The sequence below is a fragment of the Leucopleurus acutus genome, assembly GCF_964270905.1.
Source record: "Leucopleurus acutus genome assembly, chromosome: 2".
Classification (NCBI taxonomy): Eukaryota; Metazoa; Chordata; class Mammalia; order Artiodactyla; family Delphinidae; genus Leucopleurus; species Leucopleurus acutus.
Genome location: NC_139143.1, coordinates 39,961,855 through 39,986,584, shown reverse-complemented (window position 1 = coordinate 39,986,584; position 24,730 = coordinate 39,961,855). Strand labels below are relative to the sequence as shown.

The window sequence follows — 24,730 nt, the reverse complement described above, 5'->3', positions numbered from 1 at the left end:
ATACACACACACACTCACACTCATACAGACCCATACACCCATTCCTGATGCACTGTGTCGGTAGTACGGTACTGAGAAGGGACCTGAAAAGATACAGGAAGCTGGTGAGGGGGTATGGGTCACAAGTGACTCCCCAAATAAAAAGTATATTGACTGTGAGGCAAGGGATACACCAAGACAAGAGCCTTCCATCACTGTATGCATCACCTCCCTGCAATAATCCCAAGATGCCCCGAACAGACCTGGGTCCTGCCAGCTGCTGCCTTATGACATGACTAATTAAGATAGGGTTGAGTTGTAGAGGAGAGGCTGGGGCTGAATTTCCCACTATGCTAGCCTATCAGAGTTCCCTGAAGGAGTCAGATGGCCTTGTGGTCTCCAACTTCACCAATCTTAGGAATCTGTGGTTTCTCCATAATCTTAACATCCATTACCCAGGGATAGGAGCTCTTTCTCTCCATCCAACTTATTTTCTGCTCAAGAACTCCTCCAGCTCCATTCCCAGTGGCCTGACAGACAGGAAGTGCAGGGAACAATGAGGGAGAGCAAGGGAAGTTGGATGCCTTGCCCATACCCATGGGAGCCCACCCAGCCCCACCACTGGTGGACCTCTCCTCTACTGAAAAGCAGCAGAAACCTGTAAGCCTGGTACTGCCCCAGGCTCCAGCACTCCTTCTGGACAGGGTGCTCTGACCCATCATCCCACCTGCTAGCCTAGCCGCCACTCAGAATCCAAGTCATCAGCTTGCAAACCAGCTGCTCAGCCACCTGCAGGGTGGCGCTTCACTGGCTCCTCTCCAGGAAACATGCTTCAGGCACTTTTCCTCTCCTTTCATTTGGATGAAACCTTAGGTTCCATCAGCTCACCCTGAACTTGGGTCCCAAACACTTCCAGGCACCTTGGCAGGATGAGTACATGGGTTAAGAAGAGGGATTTCTTGGAAATAACATTCCTACCAAAGCGGGACCTGTATCCCTCAGCCCTGGATGCTGCCGTGCTACTGGGGAAAGCAACTGAAACTGGGCAGGTCTCAGGAATTTCTGGACGAAGCAGTCCCTGCACACCAAAAGAGCCCTGAACAAGGGGGTAGTGGTGTGGGGACAAGCAAGAGAATGACAGTCTTCACCAACACTGGATTTCCTGGACCTAGGACATGATTCACTACAGGGGAATCTTTATTTTCTTCCTGGGAGATCAGAGGAAGGAAGCCTCAGATTACCTTTTTCCCAAACCAGACTTTAAGGTCAATGTATATACTCAATCCACCCATTAGGTATATTCTTACGGGGCTGGAATTATCAAAGAAGTGGGGCAGAGGGGGACAGAAAGGGAAGGAATCCTGGGAGCATAGCTGGCAGTGCAAGGTTAGCTTGATCCACAGCCAAGATCCACACAGTTCCCTCTCCCCCCAGCCCAGCAGCAGCTCTACCCTACAGCTGGGGCAGGAGGCATTCCCGCTGCCATCTGGGCTTAAGGCTGCCACAGGCCATTGGCTCTCCCTCTAGCTGACCTGCCTGCACCTCTCACTGGGCAGGAGGGCTGAGTTTCCCCATCCTTATGCTTGGTGTTTGGGATTCAACTTAAACCAGGGCCTAGAATCTCCACCTTAGCCTTCCCTCTTCCCAGGTTCATCATCCTGAGGAAGAATGGGGCCTTCTACAGCCCTTCCCAGCCCCCAAGGAGGTCCTGGAGGTGAGGCAGGAGCTGCAGCTATGCAGATGAGTTGGGGGAGGGATAATGGTGAAGGTGCCAAGAGCAGCTGTAGACCATCTAGTACAACCAAGAGGCGGACAGAAACCAGAAAGCCCAATAACCCAAGCAAGGCAGTCTGGAGTGCCGTTTTCTCGGAAGGGCCATCCCCAGCCCTTGACGCTGTGTCCTGGTCTCTGGTGGAGTTTGCAGTCCAGACCAGCTAGATGCAGAAGAGGGAAGGTGGAGTCCATCCATCTTGGGCTGCCTTCCTCTCCCTCCCGCAGACCCACAAGCACGGACAACCTGGTTGCCTCCACAACACCAGGAAACCCAGCCACATCCCGGAGAGCCTTACAAGGGACACACGTTGGACCTGGGGTAGAGGGATGGCTAGGGGGTAGACAGTATATTCTGAGATATGAGACTAGGAGCCGTGGGAGTAAGGGGACCGAGCAGGAGGGTTAAGGGCTCTCCGAGCCTGTGAAACCAAGCAGAAGGAAGCTGGCCTTGGGGGCTGTAGCTAGTCCCGGAAGGCGGAGAGCATGTGTCCGTAGAGATAGTGAGAGTGTGCTAAAAGAGAGAGAAAGAGACAGGCGTTGCGCGGTAAGCTGGCAGTGAGTCCCTGAGAGACGGGTTACAAGGTATCTGCGGCGTGCTCGCAAGCTCCAAGTGCCCAAGGCCAAAGAAAGCAGAAGGGGTAAGCCGGGCACTGGGCGCGAGCAGGGCGGGAGCGGCACTGCCGGCAGGAGGCCAGGGACAGGTGCGGGGAGGCCTTGTGCGGGCGGAGGGCGGGCCGAAGAGCGCCCGTGCCCAGGGCCTGGCCCACTTACCCCGAGCCACGGGCACAGCCCCGTCAGACCCGGGGCGGGAGGCGGGGTCAGCAGGAGTAGGTCCGAACCGTGGAGGTCTCCAGTCTCTGCGCCCCCGCCGTCCCGGCTGGGAGGAGTCGGCAGCCGCGGGAGAACACAGAGCGGCGGGTTAGTGCGCGCACAGCTCGCCCGTGAGGCCTTCCCGGCCGCGCCTGCCCGCGGCGGCCGTTAGTTAGTGCAGCGCCGGCGCGGGAGCTGTGCACCCGCCTCGGCCTCGCCTGAGCGCCAGCGCCCGTCCCACTCCGCCGCCCGGGCACCTAGGTCCTGCTGGGCCGCGGCCATGCCCAGCCAGCCTGCCACTCACCTTCAGGCATGATCTTCTTTGGCGAGGCCGGTGGAGGCTGCAGTGGCCCCAGGGTGGACACGCGGAAGCCTACCGGGAGCGCTACGGCAGAGGCACTGAGCATGGCGCTGCCATGGTGGTCCCGCGGCCGGAAGCGTTTCCTCCAGGAGGGTGCGCGGCGGAACACCTTGTCCTCCCCCTGCACCGTGGGGACACGCAAAGGACCAGGGCTACCTTAGAACTGCCACCCTCACTCCCTGCCTGGGGTAGGACAGTCAATGGCTGGTTCTAGGGGTACCTTTCCCTTCGGAAAGAAGGAAGCAAGGTCACGTCCGCTTTTAGGCCCTCAGCTTTTCCTTGTGTAAAGTGAATGGGGCAAGTGGATGACTCCGGGGAGCCCTTGCGACTCTGAAGTTCCCTGTCTCTTGGCTCGCGGGGTGGGGTCCCCCTGTTCGGATGTGGCATCCTGCAGTTGAACTCTGTTTCTCTGCCCACCCCAATCATCTCAAACTGGGCTTGGGGTGCCCATTGACCTTTAAAGTATTCCTCCTCTCAGGCTCATCCATGGGAAGTAGTCACCAGCCAGCCTCCCTCCATTCACTCCTCCCTGCCTTTCTGGGGCCTCAGTATGGCTGCAGCACCGGTGTGCTGAAAGAGCGCTGGGTCAGGAGTCAGGAGACCTGGCTTCCATTTTATCAATACTAGCTCTGTGACCCTGAGCAAGTAACCTCTCTGAGCTTCAGTTTCCTTATCTGTAAATGTGAAATAGGAATAACAGCATCTGCCCTACCTATTTCTCAGGCTGCCTATCGCTGAGGGGATCAGGGGAGAACATTGACCCATTGATAGTGATGGGTCAGGCAGATGGCCAATCAGAGGCAGGTTCCTCCAAAGGCTCCTGCTGTCTGCCCTCTCACCCATGCCAGCCAAGTCTCCAAAATAACTATCTCTGCCAGAGGGCACCCAGAGCCATAACTCTACAGGATGTCCCTCTGCACAAGCATCCACCCCATCCTTCAGAGCCCACATCCATCCTGCTTGGCAGCCATGCCTAATCCCCCTCAATGCTTATGTTCTTGGAACTGGTGCATGTAGACTGCTAGCAGCAGGAATAAGAGACACTAACCCACCAGTTCTCACCTAAACAACCTCTCCCAACCCCATTAGGGCCTGAGTAGGCCAAATGCCCCCATCAGTTCTTAGCACCGTGTATCTCTGTCATAGCATTCATCATAGCATTTTTAAATGTACTTATGAGATTATTTCATTAATTCCTTTCTCTCCCTCTCTTCCTCCCCCCACCCCACCCCTTTCAAATTCTATGCTTCATGGGACAGAGATTATGATCTTTTTTGTTCCAACCAATATATCCGCAGACCTGAGTAGTGCCTGGGAACACCATAGGCCCTCGATAAATATTTGCTAAATGGCAGCTGGCTCCCTAGGCAGGCATCCCATCCCTGAGTTTATCAGGAACTTTCCTCATCATTTCTGTTTTCGCCATGATCCTATCTTTAACCTAATCTAGAGACCCTTCTCTTCTGCACGCTCTCTCTCTCTCCATTTCTATCTTCAACCAACCCTAAGGACTAGTTTCTGTTTTTCTCCCCTGTCCCCTAATAGTCAGATGTTCTTTGTGTTCCTCATCTCCTCATTTCCCTTGAGTCCTGACATCCATGCATGGGAGAACTGGATATAGCCCTCCAGGGCCTTGAAGCTTGAGAGGGGAGACTGAGAACCAGAATTGTCAAAGGAAACAGTTGAAAGAGACAGCTCAAGGTTGCTGATGGTGTGCTGGATGGCTGGACAGGAGGCAGTCTCTTGGATCTCCACCCTCCCACCTGCCACTCCCCCCACCCCCAAATCTCACCTTATTCCTAGGACCTGGCCTTCTACTTAAGCTTCCTTTTAAAGAATCAGTTCCCTCCAGCCCCACACCTAGCTGCATCCCAGAAAGCCCACTACATTGCCAAGATGATGTCACCTACTCAGTAACCACCCCAATGCCTGAAGCCTGATAGGACAGCTGTCTCCACTTTTAGGAGGCAGCAGGAGGTAGGAAAAAGAACACAGGAATCGGATACACTTTTGCTCCAGTCTGGCTCTGCCACATGTCAGCCTGTGACTGCAGGTAAGTTATCTGTGACAGCAAGTAAGTTACCTCTTTGAGCTTCAATTCCTCATCTGTAAGATGGCATAATAACCTGTCTCACATGATGATTGTTAGCATAAAATAAGATGTCTGTCATCACTGCACCACCATGCCTTGCCCAATGCCTGGCCCAGAGTAGGCATTCCGAGAATATTTTTGTTAGGATTGAAGGAATAAAGAGTTTTCTAAATTAGAAAGCACCATTCGAAGATATATGGGAAAGCTGTATCAAAGAAAGCTTAGAACCTAGTGGGTGGGGAATAAGTAGGAGGGTCCACCTTGCAGGGGCATTGGGAAGATTCAGATCTCAGAGTGGGGACATCTGGTGGGGTCTGGCAGTTTCTCTCCTTGAGTGGCATACACACACATACATATGTAATATGTATGTAATATATGTATGTGTATAAATAACACACTCCAAATTTCAAGGCACCTCTGTGAAGAAAACACCCCTCCACAAATTCTGTATGTTTCTGAGTGTGTCCTATCTACCGAGGTGCAGTAGTCATTCCACAAAGGTGGGGTTTAGCCCTGTTAAACCCAACTAAGAAGAGACTAACTGATAAGCAGATAACACTAATGGTGTCCCACAAGGAGGCCCAGAAGTCTAAACAGAGGCATTGGTAGAGGTAGGGGTGCTGCAGAGAAAATGGGGATCAGAAACAGTTCTGATTGAAGATGGAGAAGCTAAAAATAAACAGTCTGGGCTCTTTTTTAACTTGTTTGGAACCAAGGCAGCTAAGGCAGACCTGACAGCGAAGGCAGGCAAGGTTAATGGTAAGAAAGGGAGGAGGGAGGAGGGAGGGGAGAGGAGGCAAGGGCTGGGGAGGGGGCTGTGCCCTCAGGAAACACGTATGTTTTAGGAGGAGCATTGTGCTAGGAGCATCAATCTAGCATCCTAAAGCTAGATTAGGAGCATCTCTAATAGGAGCATTATGGCTAGAACTTCGGAGTCTTCCAAGACATAGTCCAACCTGAACTCAAGGAGAAGGCCTGATGAAACTCAGTTGGAAGGGACTGTTGCTTCAGTGACCTGGGGCATAAGAGTAAAACTAGAAAGGAAGCTGGGATGATAGAAGACTGAGCCATGTGTTTAGCTGTGTCAAACTGCACTGAGGAACATGTGAGCAAACCTGTCATTTAATGACCTCAGAATAATGTCTACCTCCAAACAACCACACTATTGGATGGGTGGGAAACTTAGCAGGCTGGAGATATGCTGTGCTCACAGCACTGAAGAGAGGGGCTCTAAAAGATAAAGAAAAAGGTATGATCCCAAAGAGATGACCTTTGGGGAAAACCTCTGATCCTGTGTGGTTAGGAGGTTTAGGGCACAGAGTTGGAAGAGGCTAGAGGTACCCAGAAGGAGTTTCATAGAGACTTCTCCAGGCCTATTGCTAGGCCTGTCCCTGCCTCCCCAACCCCCTGATATCATGCCCATCCTCTATGACTCTCCTCCCTTAGGCCACCCCACCAGTCATTAGCCCGAGGAAAGCAGAACTCATGAACTCCAACAAACCAACAGTGACCAGTTCACAGCCAGGTACTCACATCATCCAGTTTCCGGTCTGTGCCTAAGGCCAACAGGTTGTTGAACTCTCTCTCCATCACCTGGCGTGCCTGGAGTCCACAGGGTCAAAGGGGGAGAGAAGGGAGGGGCTATAGTTAGTGACCTCTAATGCCATCTTTCACCTGTTTCCTAGGGGGTCCAAGGGCAGAGATGGGGTTTTCAGTGCATTTAACCCATTAGCCCTTGATGCCGCTCCTTTGAGCTAACCTCGGTGTCCTCTGAGAAGTCAAAATGTTAACCTTACAATTTTTTTCATATGGAGCAAATTAGAAAACTATAATTTTTTTAAAAAGTAGGATCATAGAACACGTGGATGGACAGACTTCACCTACTGGGGAAAAAACCCCCACAGTTTGTCTCTGTAAGGGAATATCATGCCATACTATCTTTCTGGAGGGGTAAATTAAGCATGTAGACCATGGATAATGAAGATTTAACTTATTTAGATTATATAAATGTATTTTATAAAGTTCCACATCAAAAATTAAACTTAGGAAAACTGCTCAGTCATGGATATTGGTGGCCCTTGGGCTGAGTGGGGCATAAAGGCCTTCTCTATAGGCCTCCCAGCAATTTCTCGCTAGGAGATTTGAGAAATGCCAGAAACAAGAAAATTTTCAAAATTACCACCAGATATTCTGAACCATTTTTAATGAAGGATTCCATATTGGGTCAGATCCTACTTCCCCTAATAGCTAAGCTAAATGAACGGGTCAGAATAATAAGAACGGTTAGAGAGCAACAGAGAGTAGCCCTGCTACTCTTTACAGATGTACTGCTGTCCACAAAAACTGGATGTATTTAGAGATAGGAAATGAGAGAAAAACAAGCCCATTTCTGGGTAGATAATATTAACCATAGAATTCTGTGGGGACAGTCTTTGTTGGTATTGGGAACATAATATTTTTTTAAGTGATCAGAAAGGAGAAGCATAGTTAATTTTCAAGTATCCAGGTGACACTGTTCCTCTGGGTAATGAAAGGTGACTATGACATTTACAAACTTCAGAAACGTTTCACAAAGTTGTATGAGTGGGCAAGAAAGCAGCTGATGGGGTTGGAAATGGGCAAGCATAGAAAAAGTGCATTGGGATTTCCCTGGTGGCGCAGTGGTTAAGAATCTGCCTGCCAACTCAGGGGATATGGGTTCAATCCCTGGTCCGGGAAGATCTCACATGCCGTGGAGCAACTAAGCCCATGTGCCACAACTACTGAGCCTGCACTCTGGAGCCCACGAGCCACAACTACTGTGCCCGCGTGCCATGCAGCCATAAATAAATAAATAAATAAAATTTAAAATGACTCCTTGATTAAAATAAGAAAAATTGCAGCTTGGGGGAAATCTCAGCTCTTCCTAGAGAGCGAAGGGAATCTGTGCTATCCATTCTGACTGGTTGGGATGGGTCATTGCAGAGAGACTGTAGGATGCCCTGGCCCAGTGTGCTGCCATCACCCCTAAAAGGCCAACACTCCACCCAAAATTACAAGACAACTCAGCCCTATCCTCACACAAGCGAAAACTCGTCTACTCCCAGAATAGCTTGTGCAGCTCTGGTGGCTGAATTTCAAGAGATCTGACAGCTGCAAACAGTCCAGACAAGGGCAGCTAAAATGATCAGGGCATGGAGACAAGTCTATATGAGGAAAGGCTAAAAGAATTAAGACCACTCTGTCTGAAGAAACAAAAGCTTGGACCCAGAGGCAACACAATCAGAGTTTATGAAATCACAGAAGGTGAGAGCTAGTCAAATACAAATACCCGTACTAAATCGTAGACAATTAGGATGAGGCAATTCTCTTCCCCGGGGGAGCCGACTGTGGGTACATTTAGGACAAATAAAATTAGATAGTACTTTACACAACAGGTAGTAATTCTAGAGTCCATTACCCACAGGAAGTTAAAAAAGCCAAACATATAAATAGGTTCAAGAGAATTTAGGTATATTCTTAGATGACAGCTCCATAATAATTATCAAATGTAATGGAAGGAGATGTCTAATCTTTTGAGCTGTTGACAGGGAGACAAAGCCCTGGCATGGAGAAGCTCTGGGCTGTGTTATTTGGTATATTTAACTTTCTAAAGCCTAGGGACCCAGGAACAGACCCCTGGGGCGGGGTGAGGGGGGGGGCGGGAAACAAAGGGGATATGGGTTCTCTGGTCCTTGTGGGCCCCAGCGCTAGTTTTCTTCTATGAATAGGTCACAGAAGCAAGTAGAGGAAAAGTCTCAGCTGTAAAGATGGGGCTGGGAGGAGATGGGGGTGCTCACTTCAGTGTGGGGATTAACACAGTATTCCAGGCCTGTGCTGAACGTGCTCTGTATGTGAAGGGCACTTGTTTCCTAGGGGGGCTTGGTTATGCACAGGGACCACTTGGAGGTTTGAGGACATTTGTGATCCCCTCTAGAACAGGCCTCCAGAAAGCCCTCCCACCAATCCATAAACTTGCGCATATCAGAGGGAGAGAGAGCAAGAGAGTGGAGGAAAGGGAGAGACCAAGATGGAGACTGATGACCAAGATCAGACTGATTGAGACTTACAGCCTACCTGGGTATTCTGCGTGGGTATCTGGAGGACCAGGGCCAACGTGTTGTGGTCGAAGTTCTCGTCCAGGGCCAGCAGAGCACCATGTACACCACTCTCATGCAGGTTTCCTGCATAGTCCCGGAGCCCAATAGACTGGACCCAATGAACGACCTGGTCATTGGTCCAGACCAGCACATCTGGAGGGCAGGGGAAGAAAAGGAGCAGAAAGAGACAGGTTTGGCCAAGGCCCCTCCAGGGACAGAAATAGCGGTTCCTAGACCCAGAGCCCCAGTCCACCCTGTTCTCTTGGCTCCTAGCCACCCCTACCCCCCTCAACTTTCCACATCTTCTTTCTGTCCTCCTTGGCACCTGGGCTCTTGGAGAACCAGCCCCATACCACTCCATTCTTGCCAGCCTGCAAGACTCAGGGTCAGGCTAATAGGCTTTCTCCCCAGAGCCCCTGTACCAGTCATCCACTGCCCCCAGGCGGGAATGGCCCTCTTCTTATTCTTTCTACCTTCAAGGTCTCTTCTAAGACTTGCCTTTCTTTCCTGTCCAGCCCCACCCAGATCACCAAGTTCCACGAGCACTTTCTCACACCAGTCTGTAGCACTAACCCAAGGGGATCACTGCATTTGTCTCGTTGGTGGCCATCGTCTAATGTGTTGGGGAGGGGGATGTTGCAGCTGATTGGGCAGGGGCTATTTTTCCTCCACCAGATGGCAGCATCCTTTGGGCATGGATTGCGTCTCCCTCATCAGACTGGGAGCTCCCTGCTCCCTAAGGGCTGTGTCTTCCCTCTTAGATTTGGAGCTTCCCTGTGGCACAGAATGCCTCTTCTCCCTTCACTCAGCCCAAGGCAGGGATCAGTGAGGCAGGTCCCTGCTCCCCCAAGGCCGCTCCCACCACAACTTTCAGAGGAGGCTCTATTGAGCCTGACAAGCTTACCCTTGATCTCATGCTGGCTTTCTTCCCGCCTCTTCTCCAGCTCCTTCCGGTCATAGTTCAGCCTCTTCAGACACATGATGCCATACTGAAGACTGGTTCTGCAGGCACACAGTCCCCCTGAGCCAGAGCCTCAGTGGGGCCACGTTTCTACCACATCTGCCCCATATCCAGCACCAACCACAGCCCATCAAGACCTATATGCTCCAGCACAAAGAGCATCACAGCCCACTCCTTCTCCTCCTTCCCCCAGGGCTTAGACATAATCCATCACAAGGCCACTTCCCTCTCTCTGCCTACCCCAAGCCCTCCCTCTCAGCCAGGGTGTGGGCCTGCTTGACAAAGGAAAGTTCTTTGAATGATAGCAACATATCCCTCCCTCTCCAGGCACTGGAATGACAAAGAACCCTACGGATATTCTTTTGTGTCCCATTTCACTGAGTCCTTACAATGGCCTACAATGTGATACATGATCTGCCCCTATACTGAGAGCCCTGCTGTTCCTCAAACATGGCAGGAACGCTTGGCCTATGTGCTTTGGGGCCTTTGCAGTGGCTGCTCCTTCTGCCTGGAACACACCCCCTCCCTGCCCCCGAGTCTGCTACATGGATTACCCCCTTGTCTCCTTTAAGTTTTTGCTCAAATGTTATATTTTAAATTCAGTAGTTACCTTGTCCACCTGATTTAAAACTGCAACATCACCAGCACCACCAATCCCCCTTACTCTGGTCTAATTTTTTTTTCTACCACCTTTTATCTATTAACATTCTATATATTTATAATTCCTTGTCTGTCTCTCCCAGTTACAATGTAAGCTCCATGAGGGCAAGGAGGTTTGTTTTGTTCACTGATGTATCTCAAACACCTGGGATGGTGCCTGACACATTCCACAAATGTAAACACCATAAATGCTAAATGAATGATGTGAAATAATTCACATAAAGTACTAAAAGTACTTTAAACTGTACCAGGTGCATAGTAAGCACTCAATAAATAATTTCTAAGCCAGGCCACGAATCAAAGAATCCGTAGGTTAGAAGGGACCCCACACACTATCAGTCCAAGCTCCCCACCTAATGCAGGAGTTACCTCTGTAACAGCCTTCTGAGTATTATGAACACCTGTGCCTAAATACCGCTGGTGACAGGGAACTCACTACCTCTTGATGCAGCTCATTCCATCTTGGGCAGCTTTCCCTGTAGTGTTCTTCTTTAAACTTGAACACTACTCTGTCATTCAGCCTCTCTGGGTTTTGTCATCTACAAAGTGGAGGAATAAAATAGGTCTCTCCCAATTCCAAATACTTTTGACTCTATCATTGAGGCCATTGCTTTGTGAGATTAAATTATGCTTGATTTCTCCCTACTTCTCTCCCCTCAGTTCTACCCAGGTAGCCCATCTGCCTAGAACAAACCCTTATAGCTCAGAGACACCACTTCTAAGGAATCCTGCTCAAGGCCACTGGTTTAAGCCTTGGTCCCCTGGAGGGGGCAGATGCACACATACCTCCTAACTGGAAATGCCTCTAATTTCAATCTCACTTACTATAATTTTCAGTTCAGTTCCTATGACTTTCAAAGCTGTTGCACATCTTAGCAAAAATATAAAGGCCTTAAAGTCAGATCAACCTGGATCTGAATGCCAGCTGTGCCACTTCCCAGTTGAGTGGCACTCAGCATATGTGAGATGGGGGTCATAACTCTCCTGCAGAGTTACTGTGAGCATTAAAGGTGATCCTGTATGAAAGGGCTTAGACCAGCCCCTGAACATCAGAGGCATTCAGTAATGGTACCACTTTTGGGAGGACATTACTAATTATTGTGTGTGCTTTTTCTCCTATCAAAATAGGAGATTCTCATGGAAACCTGCTCAATAGAACACTATGGTCTAAGGAAAAGAGCTCTGAGTTGGGTGTCAAGAAAGAAGGATGCCGGCCCCATTCTGTAACCACTTGGCTGAGTGACCTGGTGACACTCAATCTCTATTGGACTTGTTTTCCCCATCTGTGAACGGAGAGTTTTTAAATAACTCTTTCTCATCGTTAAACAAGTATGATTTAAAAGAATTTTTAAAGATATAAGAACATGCTTATGAAATATTAAGTGGAAAAAAAGCAGTTATATACCTAATTGAGGTAAGAAATGTGGAAATGTTTTAGAAACTGTGAAGTACCCAAGATTTAGAGCTAAATCTGGAACCGTGTATATAGGCTGAGAGTCTCTCATGGGCAAAGGGTCGGGGAAGGACTTCCATAATGCTGTATAGGGTTGGGCTGCCTGATCCTCTAGCAGCCGAGCCACATCTCAGCTTGGTGGGGAATGGCCCTTCTCTCCCCAGCCCTATCAATCACTGAGGAGGGAACAGGTGCAGCTAGGCCTGGCAGCCTCCCAGATTGACAGAAACAAAAGATTCTCTTTCAGCCCCGGTGGTGAGGGAGGGGTGGTGCTCAGGGCAGACACAGATGGGGGTTCCAGCATAGGTGGCTCTGCAATGTGGTGGCAAGAGAACTGGGTTTCAGTCAGGAGACTTGCATTTTGGTAGCATCCCTGCGTGACCTCGGGCCGCTGCTCCTTCCCATGCCTCAGTTTCCTCACCCATAAAATATGGAGGCTAACTAGATCCCTTCCAAATATATCTTTCTGTTGTTTGTGAGTTGGAGAGACCAAGGGACACCTGCAGAGCCCTAAAAGAACCTTGAAAAGCCACACACTCCCAGCTCCACCCTTTGTCACATTAACTACTCAAGATAAAAGACCTGGCTCAAATAGCAGCCTGTGTGATTTGAAGTTGGATGTTAAAAAGGACTTCCTAAAACCTATCAACTCCTGGAACCATTACCGAAAACCTATGTCTTAGGAGGGCTGCCTCCCTAGCTCCAGCTGGTTGTTTCCATGCTGGGATGTGCCCATAGAGCTTTCTCTTTTTCAAGAGAAGCCAGACATCCAGAATTTTGTTTAACATTTCCTAGTGTTTAAATATTGGCAGCTAAGGTCACAGTTTTAAAAATACAACGTAGGCCAAACAAATTACATGTGTGAGCCAAATTCTGCCCTCAGGCTACCAGTTTGTGACCTCCACTGCAGATACTTTTGCACAGAAGACCTTTTCAACAAAGAGGAGGAGAACACTGGATGACTTCCTGTACAAAAGGATGTGTGTTTAAAACTGAGAGGCTCAGATCTGGGATGTTGGCAGGGCAAGCATCCAGAAAGAACTTTCCTCTCATCTTGTAAGGAATTAGACACCTAAAATAGATGCTGGGTTCAGTGTGAGTCTTCTCAGGGTAAATGTAGAGAATTCAGCAAGCTCAATGACAAGAAATAAAATTCATATCTAGGGGGAAAATTTTCCAAGTGAAGCTAAAGAGAAATGACTGTGTCTTAAGGGTTGGAGGTGAGAGGACTAAACCCTCAAACTGCAGGGGAGACAAAGATTTGGCTTTCCCCAAAGGGAGACCTGTTACCACCCAGAACAGGCGAAGAAAGAGATGGAAGCACCTCTATTCCTGGAGACAGACCCCCAGAGTTGGGGGAGACCTGTGTAGGGAGGTGGCCCCGGGTTCCAGCCTGGCTCACCGGTGGAAGCTGTCCACCATCTTCAGGTGGACCCGCAGGTCCTTCTTGGTGAGGTGATCCAGCATGCGAGCGTCCACAAGGCACTCCATGAAGTAGCTGCGGTACTGGGGGAGCCCCAGGCTGGGCAGCCACTGGTTCCCAATCCACTCGTGGTTCATGTCCCCATAGGCCAGGGTCTGGAGAACAAGATGGAGGAGGCTGGGGGCAAAGGCAGCGCAGGCAGGTTGCAGCTAGCAGTTCAAAAAAAATTCAGCTTACTTTCACTGAGGGGCTGGTAGAGGTGGGAGGTGAGGATTTTAAATGGAGCTTTTTAAGATCCTGGAATGATATATTCCCACTCACTTATCAATTATCTACACTAATGAACAGAAGCAGCCACCTAGGCAGCAAGTCATAGGAAATCCTTCCCATCGACTCTGAAATGCATCTGTGGTGCTGTAAGGCAGACTCGCCTTCCTGATTTTCAGTCAGCCTCAAGCCTGCTGAGCCCAGCGGATAGGCTGCATTACAGAGGGCCTGCAGAGTGACAAAGAAAGCCAGTCTCACTTGGGAAACTGGCCTCACACAGTCCACAGGGAGTTACGTTTGGCTAAAGATATACAAAAATGAAGTAAGGTGAACTGCGCCTGCCAGCGCTCTTCTCTAAGGCTTGGTTGTCTCTTCAGAGATTCTCTAGGTCCTTCGTGTGCCGCCTCCCCACCCCACCATACACTGTGCGCCCCACCGCCCACCCAGTCTGGTTCTGAGAGGCCTGCTCCACTTAGTCGTTGCCTCCTGCCTTGAGGGCAGGGACCTCCTTAACCATCTATCCTTAGAACGAATTTTAATGGTAACCCTCCATCAGTCTCTTTCCTTACCCACCTTGATTTTTTTAGAATTGAACATTTTATTTTGTTATCTTTTAAAATAAAACGATTGATACATATAAAACATACGTAGCGTATGTTCATTACTAAGCATAAAAACGAAGTTGACATCCTTGGACACCATCCATGTTATCCACACTGTTGCATCCATCCTTATGCTCTTTTTCCCCATCTTATGCCCTACTGCCCCCCTAGAGGTAACCACCATGCTGAGTTTTCTGTCCATGATGCCCCTGCTTGAAAAAATGTTCTTATAGTCACCAAGGTATATTTCGCTAAATAATATGTTTAAATTTGCTTGTTTTTGAGTTTTAATAGAAAATCTTTGGGGACTTACACTTTTCACTTTACACTATATGTCTGAGTCATCCATTCCCTTTGCTAAATAGTGTTTTACTGTGAGAACATACTGTAGCTGATCTGTCCAGTCTCCTGTTGATGGGGTTGCCCAACAAGTATGAACAGTGCAACGTGCTTCATTTTTATTCATGGCACTTACATCTATCTGATATATTATCCATTTATTTGTTTGTTTACTGTCTGTTTCTCCCCTAGAATATAAGCCCCATGAGGACTAAGTTTGCTCACTTCTGTATCCAGAGGGCATAGAAAGGCCTAACACCTAGTAGCTGCTCAATAAATCCTTGCTCACCAAGTGAATGAATGAAAGCCCTTTGCTCAGCTCACCAGGGGTACCCCTGAGAGGGACAGGAAGAGGAAGAGGATTCGTACTAATCTAAGTCTCATTACTCCTGGAAAGAGGGTCGAACTGAGGGGAAGAGGCAGGCATGCTGGGGGCACAGCCCTCCAAGGCCCCTCACCTGCCATGGTGAAAAACCAGAAGTAGCTAAAGGGGAATGAGGAAGGATGGAGGTGGGTGGCTTCAGCGGAGGAGAGAACCTGTGCCCAGGACTCTTTGTGTGAAGAGGGACCTAAAAGACTGGGGCTCAGAGAGTCCTGCAGGGGAGCGAACCTGCTGGGAGAACACTACCCCAAACTGCTGAGAGTTGGTTCTGGACAAGAGGAGGGGGTCTTACCTGAGCCCAGCTGCCCTCCTCACTGTCCTAGGAATGAGTGCAGCATGTCAGGGGAAACAGGCAAAGTCAAGAAACCTGGCAGCCTCCACCCAAGGTCCCATCAAGAAGGAGGAGCAGACACCCCAGTAGCTGAATGGGTGACTAGGGAAAGCTTGTTGGGAAGGTTAAGAGAGCACAGAAGGCTGGTGCACGCGCCTGTGTTTGCAGTGAGAGGGGATCAAATGTGTGTGTGGCAGAAACACAGTCAGGCGAGGTGCCAGGTCCTCCCAACCCTCCCTGTTCCTCCACCAAGGTTCAAGCACAAGGGTTAAGGACTCTGTGGCTTCATGACAATAGCAGGGCAAAACGCTCCCAAGCCCTGCTCTTCTTCACTGGAGTATACCAGTAGCCCAGGGTGAACTTGTGACCCGCTGGAATAGACCACCCCCCCAACACACACAAACTGTTTCCATTCTCACTTCTTTCCCACCCACCCACCACCCTGAGAACAGAACTCCATCACACATCAGGGATACCAATCTCGTATTAGATCAGCTACAAGCCCCTTTGACTTCCCACAACCTTTCCCTCATCCTCATGCAAGTCAGCAGCCCTAACCCCAGGCCCAGGGCCCAGGGCCAGACTCACTGTTTTAGTGGATGTTGCCAGAGTTTCCATCTCTTCATGGGTGACCCAGACATTCCCAGAAGACTGTAAGCAGAGAGGAAACCTAGCTGGTCCTGCGTGTGAACTCCTAGGCTCCCCATCAGGCTGGGAGCCCTAAGGACAAGACATAGCTCCCTTCCCCTGAGTCCTCCCACAGGCCCAGCCCAGAATTCTGCACATCGTCTAGCTCTGAGCAACTCTCTTTTATTACCGTATCTGCACTGCTTAGCACAGTGCCTGGCACATAGAAGTACCCAACAAATGTTTCCTGAATGAATATGAATAAATGGTGTGAATCTGGAATAAGGGCTGACCCCAATCACAGAGATGGACTACAGTGAAAGATTTTACCCTGGGGGTCCATGGAGAGGTTTACATTCTTGTGGAGAGGTTAGAGGACCAGAATTTACAAATGCCCTACTCCCTCTGGCAAAAACACAGAACCCAGAAGTCCTGTCTTTGGAAACTCTGCCCAAAGATCTAAAATTACCGGCAGGGTAGGTATGGGGAGATGGAGCTCATGAGTGGTACGTGGGAAGCAGGGAACTAGGCCTGCTGGGATTCTGCTAGCAACAGTGTTACCTCCTCTTGGAGACCTGGTGGAACCCTTTGTGGGGATGGGAAGTAAGGGGCAGGACTCAAATGCTACCATCTTCCCAATGACCAATATGAAACTTTGTAAACACTATTTTGGGGCTTCTGAAAATGTCCTGGGTGAGGGAGAGGCCACTCACAGTCCTGGAGGTGGGCGGGGCAGAGGGGCTGGTCAGCGACACCATCTCCTGGATAGCCAGCCGGAGCTTGAGCCGGTGCAGGGCATTGCTGATGCCAATTTCCCGCTGGATCTCTGTGTCCGAGAGGGCTGACATGATGGCCCCACTCTTGACGTTGGCCCGGCAGGCTGCCACATACCAAGCAGGCATCCCCACCCAGAGCTGCAGATATGGGGCACAGAGGGTAAATTCAGCCCCTTTCCCGAGATCTGGGCTCCACTGCAAAAGTCTGGCAATACTGAGAGGCAAGGGCCAGGCCTCATCCATGGCCTCAGAACAGCAAATGAAGAGCAGAGGAATTTAGAAATGTGGAGATGACCATCATCAAATGCCTCTTTTTCCCATTTTACAGATGAAAAATCTGAGGCCTGGGAAGGTGAAGGGACTTTACCAACATTGCATGGGTGATTAGCTCCTGGGGGCACCTATAGGAAGAATGAAACCACCTGTGAAAGTCTTAATGGCTCAGTGAAGATTAATTGCCCTTATCCAGACTTAGCTACTTGAGAGGCATGAGTATATAGCATCGATTCTGGCTAAGTGCTAGGTATGGCACTGTGCACTTGGCACGGGAGAAACATGCTGGGAAAATTCTAGAAATACCACCCCTTTGCCCAAGGAGTCCTTGTCCCAGTCCACACATCCTTCCCACCAGACCCCTGAGTAGACTTAGACTCCCTTTGCCCAGGTTTACCTCTAGCCAGGAGACCACAGTAGGGCCGTCCCACTGGGCAAAGGGCATTCCTTTTCTGCGGGCATCTTCAAGCAGCTGGTGTCTTTCAGGAAGAGGAACAACAGACTCACTAGTCCTTCCTTCTTTCTCAAACAAGCTTACTCCCAGGGACCATGGGCTGTGCCAAGAGTTGGACTCCCACTACCCCTTCTCCCCACCATTGGACTGCCACCCCTGCTCTATTTCTGAAGCAGTGTGACACCAAGACATGAAGCAGCAACACCTCTCCATTGCCAGAGGTGAGGGCTCTCGCTTTGTTTGCACATGGCCTGAAACACATTCTACTCTGCTCTGCCAGAGATCCCCAGATGCTGGGTCACTCTCCCACAGCACCCTTGTCTCCTTCTCACTCAGGTCATCCTAAGAACAACCTCCCAAACCCTGCTGTGCCCACTTAGACCAGACCAACTCAGTCCAGAAAGGGCCTTGCTGGGCTCTGGCTGCCTGAGCTCAGTCCCATGGCAGTCCAGGGAAAAGAGTGTGTGAGGGGTTGGACCCCACCCTGGCAGAGACTGGCCAGTGGCTCTTACTTCTTCTTCAGCCGCCGGTCCTTTTCTGCCTGGGTCCCCAGCTTGGTAGGTACCATGGGCTCCTGCAGACCGAGCTCAGAGCCTATTAGCAGAACTAGAAGGGAAGAGATGGCATATCAGCGAGGCCCTCTCCGCTTCTCCTCCCTTGGCCTGGGCCAGGACCGGGGAGCAGACCAGCAAGACCTCAACATGTGACAACCCGAGGGTCTGATGGGACAACCCATTATTCCTGGAGCCTCCACATGACATCCCTACAACCAGGCAGTCTCACAGTGGCATCGAGTGGGTCACCACAAGCCCAGAGAGCCTTCCCCTGGGAGCCTCAGCCCTGGAGGTGTTTTTCAGCCAGACGGATGGAAGTCGTTCCACCCTAACGGCAGCAGAATCCTAGACAGAACTTGTCCCTCCTCCAAACCAAGGGGAAAAGGAAACCCAGAGAGCCAGAGTGGGCTTCGAGGCTCAGACAGAATTATCCTGACCTGGGTTGAGGGTGGGGAAAGAGGCACGTTCAGAGATGTGTGTCTGGGCCTCTTTCTCAGGGCCACTCACTTGCACAAATCTCAAAAGGGAACATGCATAGCTCTGTCCTCTTCTGTTAAGGATCTCCTGAACTGATGCTACAGTTCATGGCAGGGGCAGCATTTTACAATTCATTTAAGCCCTGGTCACTCCTCACAAGTGCACAAAGGACCGAGGGTGTTGGTAATCCAGAAGCCAATCTGGGATGCTGTCTTAGGTTTAGGTGCCAATGTGGTGTGGGGAACATAGGAAATCATAAGGCTTCAACACGAGATCCCTCGTCCACTGACCAGACCTTCTCAGTCCTGCCCCCTCCCATGTGTGGCTGGCTCCACAATATATTTTGCAAGGCCCTTATGAGCTGGCCCCAGCCTAGGGTCTAAACTCACCTCTTCTGCTCCCCCCACCCTCTTCCCTCCCCACTCTGAATAGACTCAACTGCTTACAAAACTCTCACACCCATGAATCTTTGCCTTTCTCAGACCCCCCCTACCCCCCCGCCTCTTCCCCTCACACACACACACACACACACACACACACACACACACACACACACACACACACACCCCTCTTCTTGGCTTGGCTAATTCCCACTCAGCCTTCAAGCTTCTGCCCAGGTGTTGCCCAGCAGAGAAAGCTTCTCCTGTCGCCCCCACCACTCCATGGCTGACCTCTGAGTTCCAGAAGCACCCAGAGCCTATTGCTATCTTAATATTGTTTTAGAATCATCTCTTTATTTTTTCCTTTTCATTAGAAACTGAGCTCCTTGAAGGAATGCACTATTGCTCCGATACCTAATACTAAGCCTTGTTTACAGTAGTTACTCAATACGTGTCTATTGAACAAATAACTGAATAGATGAGGGAAAGAGAAGAAGGAAGGGAGGGAAAGGAAGAAAGGAAAGAAGGAATAGGGGAAGGGAGAGGAAGACAGCTAACATTTATTGTGTACCTACCACACACCAAGCACACACTGGAACTTTATATCGTCCTAGAGGTGTTAATAATGCTACCCTTGCCCAAGCACTTACTTGACTATAATGTCTACAAAGTCATGATTAGGCATTGTGATATTTTGAGTCCTGAAGGCAAGATATACTAGGAATTAAGAACTGACTCTCTTAGAGAAAGAACTAAGAAATTTCTCCTGAAGGTCCTGAGCACAGTACCTCAGAAAACCTCCAGATTGGAAGAAACCTCAGAGGTCCAACCTCACACTGAATACAGGAACCCCTTCTACAGCATATCAAATAAACAGCCTGACACTGATGCCTGACACTTCTCGTGGCAGGAGCTACCACCTCATGAGGTAGCCCTTCCCGCTGTGAAATAGCCCTAACAGAAAACTTCTTCTCCGGAGCTGAATCTCTGTGTCTGTGGCTTCTGCCCACTGGTCCCTGGGAGGCAGGCAGAGAAGACTGGATCCAAGGATACCCTCCTGCTTCTGCCCTCTACTCGCACCCATTTACTAGGAGACAGAGACCATGGCCGGTGGCTCCGTCCTGGCTCAGCTGGATCAGCCTGCCTTTCTCCTTCTTCCCAAACAGGCGGCCGATGGATGATTTGATGCCCTTGCGCTTGGTGCCCTTGTGCAAGGAGTCCTGGCTGCTGTTGCTGCTGCTGGGGTTGCTGCCTGGATCCTCCAAAGCACTACAGGATGACAGCCAGGAGGGGGTGGAATGAGAAGAAACATACTTAAATTACAGCATGAGAGATGGAAGTTAGACTTCAGGAAGAACTTACAGTAAGTGTCAGAGTTGGGAGGGTTAAGGGGGTATGATCAGAGCATGTGACCAAAGGAGACATGGAACTGTCCTTCCCCGATGGTGTGACAAGTGAGATGTTCAGACACCTGGGACAAGTGAGATGCAGCCTGTTCAGAGGCAGAGAGAGGGACGAGATAAACTTGGGAATGGAGAGGCTCGATATGGGGTCTGCTCCATTTACCTCTTGCCTTCTTCCTGGCTCAGGGCTGGGTGGCCAAGCTTCTCTAGCTGCAGCGTCCTGGGTGAGGAAGGAGGAGAAGTCTCACATTTTATGGTGGCTTTATCCTCTCGGTTCTCTTCCCGAGACACTGGTGACTGAACAGACAGTGAAGCCGTCAGGGGATAAAGGGAGAGACCTGGGGCCTGCCTACCCAGCCCAGACAGGCAGAGGAGCATGGAGAAAAGCAGAGGGGAGGCCCTAGGGGCCTCTCAGAGTTCAGACTCAGATTCAAGGGCCCAGTGGGGAGAAGCCAAAAGGGAAAGGCCTGGGAGAATTAACCTATTAGTACCTGCGTCATCAGGCAGCACTCACCAGCAGCTTCCTCCTATGCTTTCTTAAGTCACTGGGCTGGAAGAGAGAGTGAAGGGTGAGCTTGGACTCACCCTTTGGTTGCTTGAAAGTCTACCCCAAGGGGAGCCCAGTGGTCTTAGGATGAGAAGATAGGATTCAGTGCCTCACACAGGCCTGAAGAGAATATCACAGCAAAACAAAACAAAGCAACAACAACAAAAAAAACTGGCTTGAAAAAATAAATCAGGGCTACCTCTGGAAGAAAGAAAGAGGTATGGGCATTGGGTGAGTTTCTTAAGCATTACCCAAGGGAGAGGGTAAGGAAGATACTACATAGCCCTTTCCAGACCCAGAAGGACATGCTGGTGACCTGGTATGCCAGGGTCTGCACACATCATGAGAAGAAGATGCTGGGGCCCAAATGAGAGAGAGTGAGCCCTGCTGTGCCTTCTCAACTCCCCTCGGCCAAGCCCAGTGATGACAAGGTTGTTCATCAACTGCCCCAAGACTCTCACCAAGGTCATGACCCCCATTCGGTCCAGGTCCTGGGTAGCACTGCGGGAAGTAAGCTTAGGTGTGGAGCGGCCGCTGAACAGAGGGGATGCGCTGGCCAGGGACAGGGCAGTCAGAGAGGTGGGGATGGAACCACGTTTGCGCAGCTGGGTCAGATTTAGGGCCTCCATGCTGCCACTAGTCACTCGTGTCTCAATCTCCTCAGCACGGAGCTCTGTGGACTCCTTCTCTTCCTGGATCATCCTGGGAGGCAGGCAAAACCGGATCTCATGATTAGCCCCAGAGAGGACGAGCAGGAGGCAGATGTGGGCACTGCCTGCAGTCACCACCCAGTGACCCCAGGTAGAAGGCAATGGCCAGGTGTGCCCCATTGTTTTCGGCATTGCAGGGACATACAAGGCCCTGTGGGCAGAGTTGGTTCTATACCACTGCAGCTTAGACAATTTTCTCTCTTTCTTGTTAACTGGCCTAATGTAACAAAACTCCCTAATTTAACAAAAGCAGTTGCTGGGAAAGAAGGCAATTTAGTCAGTGGAATATAAACCTTCATGGAAGTCAGAATTCTTGACCTACCACTATCTATAGGGCCTCAGTTTCCCAATATACCCAATGTCAGGAATGGTCTAGGCCAGTATTTCTCAAACACAGGACCTTTAATTGATACTGATCCCTGATGGAGCCTTTCCTGTTCCAGGGAAAAATTAGAATAATAGTGATAATGTTATGTGTATGAAGGGGGCACTCAGAGAGGAATGTGTGTGTGCACACTCACACACACACACACACTCTCTCTCTCTCTCTCTCTCACACACACACACACACACACACACACACACACACACACACACACACAACTAATGTAAACATGCCAACTATCCTTTAGGAACAGGACCTATCTTTATTCTCAGAGCATGTCTTTCCAACTTTAGGGATGTTAAAATATCCTTTCTTTTGTAGAATGGTTGTGATAGGAAATGGTAATTATCTTTAATGTTTCATTCTGCAGAATGAAAGTTGGCAGTCCTGTGTTAGTACCCTTCTCTTTGTGTGTGTGTGTGTGTGTGTGTGTGTGTGTGTGTGTGTGTGTGTGTGTGTGTGTCTAGTGTTTTCTTCTTAGCTGGTCTGTGAAATCCAAAAGTGTGGGAACCATTGAACCAGATGACCCCTACAGCCCTGTAAAGCTCTGACATTCTCTGGTTTGGATTTTCTCTTGCTGTTTGTCACAAACATTAATAAACTCTCTACAAAGGCAGGGTGAAGTGCAGGTCTTCATAACATTCCCTGCCAATGGTTTCTGTTTGATGCCTCATTAGAGACCAGAGGCATGACACAGTGTGCTGAGTTTAGACCCGAGTTTGAATCCTGGCTCTGCCACTTACTGCATCGCTTTGGGCAAATCACTTAATCTCTCTGGTTTGTTTCCTTGTCTATAAAATGGAGATAATGCTGTCTCCTCCAGTGACTGTGATTAGACTGACCAAAGCTCTCACCCTGAGTTGGCCTCAGTATGTGGGAACTACACTCATAATGGTTATGTTTAGCTTCAGGAGCTTCAGGAACACAGTCTCCATAGACCTGGGAGAGAAAATGAAGCCTAAGAAGTCCATCTGAGGTCCTACCCCTCTCTGTCCAGCACTGGGCCAGAACCTTGCCTGATGCTCCACACAGGGTCCCTAAACTGTGGCACTCTAAGGTCCAGCTGTAAGAGACAAGCAAACACATGTAGAATCTCTCCTGCAGTGACCAAACACAAAGAGCCTCTGTCCTTCAAGGAACTTCCCAGGCCCTCCACCCCTGCCCTAACCTGATCTCCTCGTTGATAGCATCCAGCTGCTCCTGCAGCATCATGGCCAGGGTCTGGGCGTCTGAGTGGCTGCTGGGGGAGACAATGTCCACGGAGCCCACCAGACCCCCTGGCTCATCCTCATCCACATCAGAGATCTCAGGGTCACTGTCAAAGGCAGGGGTGGCTGTGGGGACCAGCACCCCAGGCAGTGGAGATGGCTCCCAGTCCTTAGCAGAGAAGGAGGGTAGAGGAGTAGTAATAAGACACACCAGATGACTAAGGAGCAGGACCCTCCCAACCTATACCAGCAGCATTGGCATCTCCTAGGAGCTTGTTAGATAAGCTAAATCTCTGGCCCCATCCCAGACCTACTAATTCAGAATCTGCATTTTAACAAAATCCCGGGTAACTTACTTGTATGTTAAAGTCTAAGAAATACTACGCAAACTCAAGGAGCCAGATAGCAGAATGGTTAGGAACAGATTCCAGAGACTGCCTTGCTTTGAATCCTGGCTCCACCCAATACAAGCTACAAGAGAGTTGTTTCACCTCTCTGTGCCTCAGTTTCTTCATCTGTAAAGTGGGAATGGTAATAGTACCTACTTCATAGGTAGCTCTGAGGATTAAATTAGGAAATGCATGTAAGGCACTTAGCACAGGGTCTGGCACCAAGTCAGCATTATGTAAAGGCAATCTGTTTCTACTCACACAAAAGGTGACTAGATATAGGGAACGAGAAAAAGCCAAGCAGGCATGACTGTCTTGTGTCTCAGAGTTTCAGCACATTACAGGACCCTCCGATCAACCCTCAGAGGAGGTAGCTTCTCAGAAATCATTCTACAAACCCCTTCGGTAGACAAAGGTCCAGAAGCAGAAAGAGCACAGAACTGGGCTGGGAGTGTGAGAAGAGCAGCGGAAGAAAAGGAAAGAGGTAATCTCTAACCCCATCCTGTATGACCCAGACCCCCAAGATCCCCTTAGGGCTCTTTTCCCACTCCTGCAGCCTTTAGACTGAGGTCCTGGGTAGCTGCTGTGCTCTTATAAACAGAGGAAAGGGAGAGAGGGGAGAGAGAAAAGAGATGACTTCCGACTTCAACTCCCCCCTCACACTAGGGGTTTCCTAATGGCAGAGATGAATCTTCCGCCATCAGACTAGGAGTTCCCTCCTTCTCCACCTATATCTTCTAGTGCCCTAGAGCATGTAGAGGATCTGGGCTCGAGACAGAGCACGGTTAACAATTATGGGGCTAGGAAGGAATCAGACTTCCCCAAAAGATCGAAGTCAGTCCTTTTCTGCCCCTAATCTTTCCTGTTCCCTCTAAATCTCCCTAGGCAGACTCCACATGAGCTACATGCTTCTCAGAAAACTTCAGGTGCCGTCCCATGGCCAGTTAACCTGTCATCCTCTCTCACCTACCCATAAACCACAGCTTTTGTTCCAGA

At 49.8% G+C, this 24,730-nt stretch overlaps 1 protein-coding gene across 11 annotated transcripts in view; it reads right to left on the bottom strand.

The window, feature by feature from the left end:
• Positions 1 to 2,213: 2,213 nt before the first annotated feature.
• The window catches only part of PPFIA4 (PTPRF interacting protein alpha 4), a gene marked incomplete at both ends in the record, with an annotated part of 34,271 nt that continues 11,754 nt past the window's right edge, over positions 2,214 to 24,730 (bottom strand). For 4 of the 11 annotated variants that reach the window (XM_082834761.1, XM_082834767.1, XM_082834765.1 and 1 more), the window contains 16 exons: positions 2,214 to 2,263; positions 2,867 to 3,044; positions 6,549 to 6,617; positions 9,111 to 9,286; positions 10,038 to 10,135; positions 13,610 to 13,785; positions 15,513 to 15,539; positions 16,140 to 16,202; positions 16,892 to 17,092; positions 17,625 to 17,706; positions 18,194 to 18,287; positions 20,195 to 20,361; positions 20,659 to 20,792; positions 21,010 to 21,045; positions 21,504 to 21,744; positions 23,306 to 23,514. In XM_082834761.1, coding sequence (XP_082690887.1) covers positions 2,214 to 2,263; positions 2,867 to 3,044; positions 6,549 to 6,617; positions 9,111 to 9,286; positions 10,038 to 10,135; positions 13,610 to 13,785; positions 15,513 to 15,539; positions 16,140 to 16,202; positions 16,892 to 17,092; positions 17,625 to 17,706; positions 18,194 to 18,287; positions 20,195 to 20,361; positions 20,659 to 20,792; positions 21,010 to 21,045; positions 21,504 to 21,744; positions 23,306 to 23,514 — 2,001 coding nt within the window. Of the gene's footprint in view, positions 2,264 to 2,570; positions 2,630 to 2,866; positions 3,045 to 6,548; positions 6,618 to 9,110; positions 9,287 to 10,037; positions 10,136 to 13,609; positions 13,786 to 15,512; positions 15,540 to 16,139; positions 16,203 to 16,891; positions 17,093 to 17,624; positions 17,707 to 18,193; positions 18,288 to 20,194; positions 20,362 to 20,658; positions 20,793 to 21,009; positions 21,046 to 21,503; positions 21,745 to 23,305; positions 23,515 to 24,730 lie in introns of those variants that run through there. The other 7 variants (XM_082834766.1, XM_082834769.1, XM_082834771.1 and 4 more) reach the window with 3 other exon arrangements.